The following is an 11,184-nucleotide window of genomic DNA, read 5'->3' on the forward strand; positions in this document are numbered from 1 at the left end:
CTCTCATATCAATTTGAGACGCGCAACGCGGTCAATTGGCGTCCACGAGGCTGTCTATAATTATCATTCTTCGGTGTGATACGATGCGCTCGAGATGGGCCATATGAAGATGCAGCCAAAATTTTTTGACCGTTAGATTTACCAATCACACGAATCTCGATGCAATCACGCTGGCTTATACCCACTTCGATAGGATGCGCTCGACCTCACTGTATTGTTCCCTGGAAATACTTTTATGCACTTTAGCCCGGCACCTTACAAGCTACTCGCATTGTTATTGAAATCTTATGAACGGGGCCATTCTGGGTGGGCCATTGATGCGCTGGTATCTGCGCGGGTAACAATTTTGCATTCATGGGAATCGCTACAGATATGCCTCTCTTGTCCTCGTCTGCCTCTCCTTTCTCCGTTTCCATTTACCTCTTTATCTGTTGGTCGGAGAGGGGACCGAGAGATCCGCTTCTTCTCCATCGCCGCCGCCGCCTCTCTCCTCTCTCACGGGGTTTCGTCGTTGCCTTCTAATCTGAGGTAGTTGTCGTGCTTGCCCTCTTGTGTTATTGGGTTTCTTCTACTTGTTTGTCTCAGAGGATGCAACCCTAGGTGTCGAATCGTCCTCGTGTGGTTAGATTCCCTTTATTGGGTTTTTTCTGGCTATGTTCTTGGATTGTTGTTTCTGCTTGCAACATCTTGTTAGTATTTTATTTTCTTGTCCTTGATTATTTGGTTGTTTCTTGGAAATCTAGGTTTTCATTTAATTGTACGCCTTTATGGCTTGCGAGTAGAATTAGCGCATAAGTTTAGGTAATATTGAGCTGAAATTGTCGCTATGCACATGATTGCTTCCAAATCTCCTTAAATGGTATCGTAATATAATACGAGAGATTAAATGGTGTGCAAATTTATATGAAATAAGGGTAATAGTTGGTGAATAATGTTTTTGATTCAATTTGTCTTAATAAATTAATTGATGTGGGATCTTTCAAGCTTATTATTACCTACTTAATTTTCTTTTTATATCTTATTTTTTGTCTGTTAGTTCGTTTCAGAATTTTTTGCCCTGGTACATGCTGTATGAGTGATTATATTACAATGAATTAGAATATCATTGACACCTTTTCAATTTTCCTATCCATCATTTAATTTTTCGACTCTGGAACATTGATGCACCTCATTTCCTTATGCATCGATTCCTTCACAATTTAATTGTTTCTTTTTTGCTGTCTTTAACTTGCTAGAAGGTATGATCCTTTCTAGATTCAAGATTTCTTTTTGCTATCTGCATGTGGTGGCACCTTTGTTAATTTTTTATTCATGTATTGTCTAAATGTATTCGTAGATCATGCATCTTTTCCTTATACCCCAGGATTTGAAGCTTGAGTTCTCCAATCTTACCATAGTCCTTATGTGATTAACTATTTGAGATAATCATTTACTCATAGGGTATGGTAAAATTTGTCTGACAATTTGGTGCTGCCTGAAGGTGCTTCGAAGATCTGTGAAGTTGTTTCCCCTTTAGAAGGAGAGATGGCTGGTTCTTTGGTTCAATTGACAATTCTTCCTAGTGCTCTGGCGAACAGGAGACAAAGTCAGCATCGGGGCTCTGGAAAGGCTAAAAGGGGTGCTAAAATGATGTGCCAACTGCAAATGCACCCCCTACGACTTCCAGGCTTTGCAGGCTTGCGAATAGCAGATAATTTGGAGTTCTTCTCAAGAAATCGACATGATTTTCATTCATTGGTTTCAGTATATGTCTCCTATGCATGGGGAAAAGCCAGTCGAGGGGTTGCTAAAGCCATGTTTGAGCGCTTTACGGAGAAGGCAATCAAAGTTATTATGCTTGCTCAAGAAGAAGCAAGACGGCTGGGCCACAACTTTGTTGGAACAGAGCAGATACTGTTGGGCCTTATTGGCGAAGGGACTGGTATTGCTGCAAAAGTTTTAAAATCAATGGGAATTAATCTTAAGGATGCCCGGGTGGAAGTGGAAAAGATTATTGGAAGAGGAAGTGGATTTGTTGCTGTTGAGATACCTTTTACTCCACGTGCAAAGCGTGTTTTAGAACTCTCTTTGGAGGAAGCTCGCCAGCTTGGTACTTCTTTTAGGTCTTCTTCTGTGGAGTTTTGTTCTAAACTTTAGGTTTTGTTTTTATTAACTTGAAGTCTTCTGTTGAAAGCAATATCATAATGACTGCGTCTTGCTATCTTCTAATATCAGCTTGTTCTCTTTAGTTCATTCTAACTATGTTATCATGCGGATCATGCTCACTTGCTGTATAGTATCTTGGGGCCCTTTTGTTTCCACAAAATCGGGATGGGTTAGAGATGTAGTTTGTGATTGCATTTGTATTTAATATGAAGTAAGACTCAAAATTGAAGCCTTATACTGCTAGCATGGAAAAAAAAAAGAATATCATTGACTAGATAGTCAAGTGGAACTTCAAATGCTAGCAGGATAATATAACTCCAGCCTGCTTTGTTGCAATTATCAATTACAGAAAATGGGCTTACTGATGTAGAATTTTTCTGAGATCAATGGAGTAAAAAAAAATTCTAACTGAAGCAAGATTTAGAACCTCTACACGTCTAATTAAACAGGCTGTTTGATGCCAAAGATCCATTTTTCAGTATTCCAAGCTAATGACTTGTACAATTATCATTATTTATCCCACTTGCACTGGCTAGGATTGACTGTCCCCTTACATGTTATTTGGGTTCTTCCAAGGGATTATTGGATTTCATGCCTTCCAAATTTTCACACCGGCATTTGTCAACAAGCATGATTACTTGAATGAATAACTTCTTCTTCTTTTTCTTTCTTGTATTAAAGTTTGACTTAATGGTTGTTTGTGCTGTTTCAGGTCACAACTACATAGGATCTGAGCACTTGCTTCTTGGGCTTCTTCGTGAAGGTGAAGGTGTGGCTGCTCGTGTTCTTGAAAGTCTTGGAGCTGATCCAAGCAACATACGTACCCAGGTAATTTTTTGTTTAGACCTTGTTCCATACTTTTGTGAATTTTTTAGTAGTGCTGTGACTTGTGGGCTTTATTATGGGATAGGTTATTCGAATGGTCGGTGAAAGCACTGAAGCTGTTGGTGCCGGGGTAGGAGGAGGAAGCAGTGGCAATAAGATGCCCACACTTGAGGAGTATGGAACTAATTTGACAAAGTTGGCAGAGGAAGTAATCTTTTGAACATTTTACTCCGAAACATGCTTGTTTATTCTTACGATTGAAGGATTAATGTATGCAACAAATGATTATTCCACAGGGAAAGCTAGATCCAGTCGTTGGCAGGCAGGATCAGATAGAACGCGTTACACAAATTTTGGGAAGGCGTACAAAGAATAATCCATGCCTAATTGGGGAGCCTGGTGTTGGAAAGACAGCCATTGCAGAAGGTCTTGCTCAACGCATAGTTAATGGAGATGTTCCAGAAACAATTGAAGGAAAAAAGGTTTGTAGATTTTTTTATCAGTGTACTTGTGTATCAGTATTGGTGATGTTTGCTGTTGTGTTTAAAGTTGCCTATAATGACTTGTTAGTGGAAGAGCTTTTTAGTGCCTCCTGCAGGATCACAATTTTCTCTCTTATTCTGCTTCTAAAGGAACTTTGTAATACAGGTGATCACCCTTGATATGGGTCTTCTTGTTGCTGGTACTAAATATCGTGGAGAGTTTGAAGAAAGATTAAAAAAGTTGATGGAGGAAATTAAGCAAAGTGATGAAATAATACTCTTCATTGATGAAGTACACACATTGATTGGAGCAGGAGCAGCAGAAGGTGCCATAGATGCTGCTAATATATTAAAACCAGCTCTTGCAAGAGGTGAATTGCAGGTAGAGTTTATGATTTTATTTATTTATTTATTTTTTGTGTTTGTGGTATGTGATCTCAACCTTTGTGTTAGGAATCAGTTATCTTCATAACATATTTTTCTCTCTGAAATTTAAAGCATCTTTTTGGAAGTAATTTGTTATCTCATTTGTTTCAGTGTATTGGAGCCACAACACTTGATGAATACCGGAAACATATCGAGAAGGATCCTGCTTTGGAGAGACGCTTTCAACCTGTAAAAGTTCCAGAACCAACAGTAGATGAAACAATACAGATTCTTAGAGGGCTTCGTGAAAGATATGAAATTCACCATAAACTTCGTTACACTGATGAGGCTTTAATTGCTGCTGCTCAGTTGTCCTATCAGTATATTAGGTTTGTGAATTATGTTAAATTACTTTTGTATTTAACAAACCTAACAAGCCTTAAGTTTATTTAATTTACTCTGTGGTTGATTCTCCTCCTTCCCCTCTCCCCCACACACACCGCCCCCCCCCCCCCCCCCCCCTTTCTTGCTACATGTAATAGGCATGCAGTGTTACTTGTATTCTATCTTGGTTCTCTTTTCATAGTTTTACTTAAGTAAATACTTGAAATGGACTGCACTAGGTTGTGTTCTTGTCTTTTGTTCATGCATTTATACTAAATCTTCCTGTATTGCTATGGTACAAGTTTTAGTTGAAACACAAAAGGTTTAGATTTAGTGGGCATAAAGATTTTTTTTTTAAAAAAAAAAGATGACAAGGATTCATGTGTTAACCTCACAAGTTGGTCACCTGATGAAGAAACGATTCAACTTGATTCAGACCCAACAAGGCTACTCAACAAGGATTCACTAGGCAGTGTTCTTGTCTTTGTTGATGTATTTATAATAAATCATCCTGTCTTGCTATGATGCAAGTTTTGATTGAAACACAAAAGGTTTAGATTTAGTGGGCATATAGGTTTTGAAAAGAAAAAGATGACAAATCACTGGATACATGTGTTAAGTTAAAAGTTTGTCACCCGATGAAGAGATGAAGAAACGACTCAACTCAGTTCGGTCTCGACAAGGGGGCACATTGTGTCGTCACGGGATGTCAAGGAATGGTCGGAGAGGAATCAGATAGCTGATGGAGTTGGAATGATCAACGAAATCACTTTTGAGATGCTACCCAATTTCCTATAGTGTCGCCCGAGACCCTGCAAAAGGTTGATGTCAGGAGCAGTTCGATTCGGTTTCTCCTATGCTTAAGTTAGCAATATTCGAGGTGTAGAGGAAATAGGGATTTGGAAGAGAGAGAAAAGAATAAGAGAGAAATATAATTATATTTAGGGGTCTTGTAGGTAGCTTGACAAGGGGGCTCAATCACCTGTAGAGGCGACTGAACTACTTGCTTGCTGAGGTGGCCAAACTGGGGTATCGGACCACTAAGGTAGAAGTCCTCGTTGCTGAGGTGGAAATGCTTGTATCTCAGCTATGGACTGGTCCGTTTTATCCTCTATCAACATGAAAATTGAAGAAGTCATTTTCATTGTTTGCGGGATACTACAAAATAAAAAAATTGGACACTACAAAATAAAAAATTGGAGCCTTAGAATTACATGTTTTCATTGTTTGCTTATTGTGCCTATTTTTTTCATTTTCATGAGGCATGACATATTCTAGTTAATGCAAAACATTGTTTGGTTGTTTTTAGATTTGGTTTCATTAAGGGCGGGTCTTGGTACAATGGGAAGGTTGCTCCTTTATGACCTGGGAGGCTAGGATCGAGAAACAGAAACCGTCTCTTTAATTGACCCTGACCCTCCCTAGACCTTGCATTAATGAGAGCCCTGTGCATTGGGTATGCCCTAGATTTGGTTTCATTGGGAATGAATTGTACTGTAATTGGTTGATCGACTTCTTAGGAAATATTCATTATGCTACAAGTGACATAATATACTTGTCCTTGATTCAATTCTAGTTTCATTGATTACATGTATTTGTGCCCATTGTTCTTTTGTGTCTTGCTTACAGAAACATTGAACACTAAATTTGTCACCATTGCAAAAGCTTAACTAAATTGTTTGATTTTGAGTTCTCAAATTTAATTGTGTTTTAAATAATTATACAACAAGAAGCCATTCTTGCATATTTATAGAAGTGCATATTATTCAACTAATGAAATGGATCAAAACTTTTTTTGCATGATACTATTATGTGGCTCTATATGCACCAACATTTGTGCTAGTCTAATCTTGGCATGACTTACATGCAACTTGTGTTAGACTTGGATTGGTATTAAGTCATAGATTAGATCAAGTGTACCGAGTATTTGATCAATTTTTCTTGGTGTTGTGTCAGGTGTTCTGACTTGTGCTTGGTTGTGTTAGCTTTCTGTGCAATTGGATCAGATCAGTTTCTTGATACATAGAATCCATCTAGAATTTGTGTGTTTGTTCGTGATGCTGTATCTGTTTTATTTGAACCAATTCCATTACCTAGTTTCATTTGGTTATTCAAATGAATTTTCCATCTGGGTTAGTGCATTTAATGTCAATAATTTCTGCTAAGATGTCCCTTCACCTGATCTTTTGACCGTCTTTCCACCTGGTCTTTTGACCTTTGGTGCTTGCACACACTGTTTGTTTTATAATTCACTTAGGCTTTTGGTGTTCTATCTAAAAACCTTAATTTGGAGCTTGTGGGAAGTTCTGCTGGCAACTGATAAAAAAATTAAAATTTTCTTCTCATTTGTAGTATAGAATGAGTGATCAAGTGTCTTTACATGATGAAGACTCCCATCTTTTCACATGTGCACATTAAAATTACTCCTCTCTCCCTTTTAGTTTTACATATTTGGTTACAACAGTCTATATTCTTCTTCTTACTGAAATTGAAACCTTTTCATTTTCTTCATCTGTAAACAGTAGCATGTTGTCGCCAATATTTTCTTTGATAAATGATTGCTTAGCCTTTATGTATAAGAGAAATCAGAATCATAGAAGAGAATCCGTCTCTCAAAACTGAGCATTTATCGGAAGCTTGAATTCCTTCACTGAGGTCTGGTGGACCCTATGTGAAGTTTGTACCGTTCTTTATTTAGTTGTTGAGTCCCCTCTCTTCTTCACCACTAGAGCTTGGTTATGCTGCTAAAATATTTTAACAAAATAAAGGTTCCGAGTGGATGGAATTTTAGAGATGAACATGTTAATATGTTGATATAGTTTTCAGGCACCTCTAGAGCCACTAATGGAAATCTTGGTCAAAGTTCACTTTATTGGAGCCTTAGAGATATATATTTAAATGGTATATTCGGGGCAAGAAAAGCATTTTCTAGAGTCAACGCTCATTGGTATCCAAGCAGTGAGTGCACACCAATACACCAACAACTTGTTGTAGAGTAGAAATTAACTTGCTGGAAACCCTAACACTCTGAAGGCAAATTAAATCTTTAAGAAATGCTGCTGAACAACACTGAAGCACCTGCAATCTCTTCTTCTAACTTCTGTTCTTTGAAATAAAAAGAATATCCTCTTGATTTGACCTATTTTTTAGTCTTCATAACTGATGAAACATGAATTTCTACAGCATGCATATCATCTTTTGTATGCCATAGGAAAATTGAAGAGGAACATTTTCTTATACGGAGTACAAGTTTGAAGCCACTGGAAGCTGGTTTCTTTTCTTTTGCTAAAGTTTCTTAGATGTTTATTATTTTCTTGCTAATGTATGTAAGGCCTTTTTCTTCTTAGAAAATATACTTCTCTATCCTTAGTGGTTTGGATTTTCTGTAATTGTCACTGTGGATCCCTAAAAGTTACATTTTCACTGGCATAGACAACTTATCCCATCATAACCATTACGATTACCTACATTTCAGGATTAGTTTCAGCTTTAATGACATCTTTGCCATGACCTGTACAATGTTACAATGCTAGTGCCACTTTTGGTGCGACAACATTACCATGACGTGTGCTGCCACCATCTCTTGACCATTCACCAAGTTCAGCAACTATCATCCTGGCAATCACGATCGTCCTTGTCATGCTCTTGTTATCATCTCTTAGCACTCTGATAGCTCTTTCTTGATTATCTTATTATTTCAATGAATTACATCTATTTTTGTTGCTGGCAAAAACTTCTCACTCCATGTGACAAATGCTTGAATTATCACAATTTTTTTATCTATTATGGTTTATCATGCCATGCTGTGAATTTTTGTTAAGTATTTTAAACCTTTTCATTCGTCTTCGTTTATCGATCTTTAAAAGCAGCAAATCTTTCTATTTTAGTGACAGTTCTTGTTCTATCATTAATGCATCAGTGGAAGTTATCTTTGATCTTGTACACCTTTCTTATACATTGTGCTGTACCTCCAGTGATCGATTCCTACCTGATAAAGCAATTGACTTGATTGATGAAGCTGGGTCTCGTGTTAGGCTTCGCCATGCACAGGTAAGGTCTTATATTATCTAGTACTGTGATTGGTTATATGTATTGAAGTAAAACTTGCTCTTGACAGCTTCCTGAGGAGGCAAGAGAACTTGACAAAGAGCTTAGGCAGATTACAAAAGAGAAAAATGAGGCAGTTCGCAGCCAAGATTTTGAAAAGGTACATGATTTATTTTAAATGAATCTCGAGAAAATATGATTTAATTGCATCAAGTATCATTCAGCATAAAGATGTGATTGCCCAACAACTTCTAAGTTGTGTTTTAAGCATGTGCTATTCTGGGATTGTATGCAGGCTAGAAGATCGAATGATTCCAAATGTATGATTTAAGTATTTTAGCTAAATTAACAATACCTAATCTTATTTGTGCATCCTGTAGCTCTTCCTATATGTGAACTTGAAATACCATCAAATTCAACTCTTTTGACAGGCAGGGGAATTGCGTGATCGGGAGATGGAGCTGAAGGCTCAGATCTCAGCCTTAATTGACAAGGGCAAAGAAAGAAGCCAAGCAGAGAGCGAGGCTGGTGATTCAGGTCCTGTTGTAACAGAAGCAGACATACAACACATTGTATCTTCTTGGACTGGAATTCCTGTGGAGAAAGTCTCAAGTGATGAGTCTGACCGTCTTCTTAAGATGGAAGAAACTCTCCATAAACGTGTGATCGGCCAGGATGAGGCCGTCAAAGCGATAAGCCGTGCCATTCGTCGAGCTCGTGTTGGTCTCAAGAACCCCAACCGCCCAATTGCTAGCTTCATATTTTCTGGTCCAACTGGTGTTGGAAAATCAGAATTGGCCAAGGCACTAGCTTCGTATTATTTTGGCTCTGAGGAAGCCATGATCCGACTCGATATGAGTGAGTTCATGGAGAGGCACACTGTTTCCAAGCTCATCGGCTCACCACCTGGTTATGTTGGTTACACTGAGGGTGGTCAGCTTACCGAAGCAGTTCGTCGTCGCCCTTACACGGTTGTCCTCTTTGATGAGATAGAGAAAGCCCACCCTGATGTTTTCAACATGATGCTCCAGATTCTGGAAGATGGGAGATTGACGGACAGTAAGGGGCGAACAGTAGATTTTAAGAATACCCTCTTGATCATGACCTCCAATGTCGGGAGCAGTGTGATCGAGAAAGGAGGGCGTAGGATTGGTTTTGATCTTGACTATGATGAGAAGGATAGCAGCTACAACCGAATCAAGAGCCTTGTTACGGAGGAGTTGAAGCAGTACTTCCGGCCAGAATTTTTGAATAGGCTAGATGAAATGATTGTTTTCCGACAGCTGACGAAACTGGAGGTCAAGGAAATTGCTGATATAATGCTCAAGGAGGTATTTGACAGGCTGAAAGCCAAGGATATAGAGCTCCAAGTGACAGAGAGATTCAAGGATAGGGTGGTGGAGGAAGGTTACAACCCAAGTTACGGAGCTAGGCCACTTAGAAGAGCCATAATGAGGCTCCTGGAGGATAGCTTGGCTGAAAAAATGTTGGCTGGGGAGATCAAGGAGGGTGATTCGGCTATTGTGGATGCCGACTCTGAAGGAAATGTTACAGTTCTCAATGGCGGGAGCAGTGTGCCTGAATCAATGCCCCCGGTCGTTCCTGTATAGAATCAGTATCCTGTGGCATCACCATGGCACGATGCCATGTTTACAAGGGTAGGGGAAGGGAAACACCTGTTTGATCCCCCATTTCACAGCATCCAGATGATTCATATGTGAGGATATTAACAGCAAAGTTTTCTGTTACGAGAGAACCCAATCATTGGATTGTCTTAAATCATATGAAAATATAAAAAAAAGATGCTAGGACTGAAGTGAGACATGGATGAGGGATTATGATCTTATGTTATCATCTGTGTTGGATGTGGGTAAATGACTTTGAATGAATCCGAGACAGCATTGCGATATCATTGTTTCTTGATCGATGAAAAGAACAGGTTTAGTTGTAGATCATGGTATTTGGTAACAGTAAGTGATGGTGTACGACAAGACTAATTACCTGGTGCTTGTGATGTCCAGTTTACCTGTGATAATGTTCATTTGCTTGTTGGGTAACTTCGCTTGATCCTTTTATCATTGCTGCGGATGACTGCACACTCGTCTTTCGTTCTCACACAGGATTTGCTGATGATCATGGAACCATGTGGGTTGTTAGGAGTTGGGTTGCTGATGATCATGGAACCTTTTCTCTTTTATGGTAACCATCAGTTGAATCAGTCCGATTTTGTTCGAACTTGCTTGCACAATAAATCTTCATCGACAGTCGAAGTATTGAGAGTAAATAATGACTGATCTTGATTACTGTGATTTGTACTCGGTTCGATTGGAAAGAATATTTTATGATATAGATCAATATCATGTGACTCGATTATTGACCTTATGGTTATTGACTTCACGGTATAGATCGTTATCGTGACTTATTGATCTAGACGTTGGCCACCGTGATCTGATCGGGATGAATATTTTCATTGCAACTGGGGCCATCATGGTCTGAATGAGTCGGTCATATATGTTTTGAGTTCTGATTGCTAATGTGTGTAATAGTATAAATAAAAAATGTCAAGAGGAAATATATCTTTTACTGCAGAAAAAGGATCAAACGGATGGATGAACTGAAGAAGGAAGCGGATGAACCGAAATATAAGGGTAATTTGGATTAATTTTTCTTCAGAATCAATAATAAATAATTAAAGAATTCGATGATGATCTAATTAGTAAAGGAAAAAAAAATAAACTAAAGAATAAGGAAGAGAGACAGAGACAGAGAGAGAGAGGACAAGCCAACTGCAGACCATTGAAAATTTGAAGACGACATTGGGTTCATGTAATTAAAATTTTTTTCATGCCGGCGCTTAGCATTTGTAACGTTGTCTGTGTGTGTCTCTCCAGAATCTATGGACCTCACTCACTCAAAAATCAGATTCAAATAATTG

The 11,184-nt window shown here is 38.6% G+C and overlaps 1 protein-coding gene across 1 annotated transcript; it reads left to right on the plus strand.

Moving 5' to 3' along the window:
• The first annotated feature begins 236 nt into the window (after nucleotides 1-236).
• On the plus strand, nucleotides 237-10,631 carry LOC103974817 (chaperone protein ClpC1, chloroplastic). Its single transcript, XM_009389706.3, has 10 exons — nucleotides 237-528; nucleotides 1,481-2,089; nucleotides 2,858-2,973; nucleotides 3,056-3,178; nucleotides 3,267-3,452; nucleotides 3,619-3,834; nucleotides 3,990-4,207; nucleotides 8,177-8,252; nucleotides 8,320-8,409; nucleotides 8,681-10,631. The coding sequence occupies exons 2-10, from the start codon at nucleotides 1,525-1,527 to the stop codon at nucleotides 9,857-9,859; spliced, it is 2,769 nt and encodes a 922-aa protein (XP_009387981.2). The 5' UTR covers nucleotides 237-528; nucleotides 1,481-1,524; the 3' UTR covers nucleotides 9,860-10,631.
• The last annotated feature ends 553 nt before the right edge of the window (nucleotides 10,632-11,184 follow it).

This window comes from Musa acuminata, chromosome BXJ3-5 (assembly GCF_036884655.1).
Source record: "Musa acuminata AAA Group cultivar baxijiao chromosome BXJ3-5, Cavendish_Baxijiao_AAA, whole genome shotgun sequence".
Taxonomy (NCBI): Eukaryota; Viridiplantae; Streptophyta; class Magnoliopsida; order Zingiberales; family Musaceae; genus Musa; species Musa acuminata.

What these genes read in the sequence shown, in the direction of transcription:
- LOC103974817 (XM_009389706.3), top strand. Translation starts at nt 1,525, where the DNA reads ATGGCTGGTTCTTTGGTTCAATTGACAATTCTTCCTAGTGCTCTGGCG. An exon ending in TTGCAAGAGGTGAATTGCAG is followed by an intron (nt 3,835 to 3,989) that starts GTAGAGTTTATG and finishes CATTTGTTTCAG; the next exon opens with TGTATTGGAGCCACAACACT. An exon ending in TTGTCCTATCAGTATATTAG is followed by an intron (nt 4,208 to 8,176) that starts GTTTGTGAATTA and finishes CTGTACCTCCAG; the next exon opens with TGATCGATTCCTACCTGATA.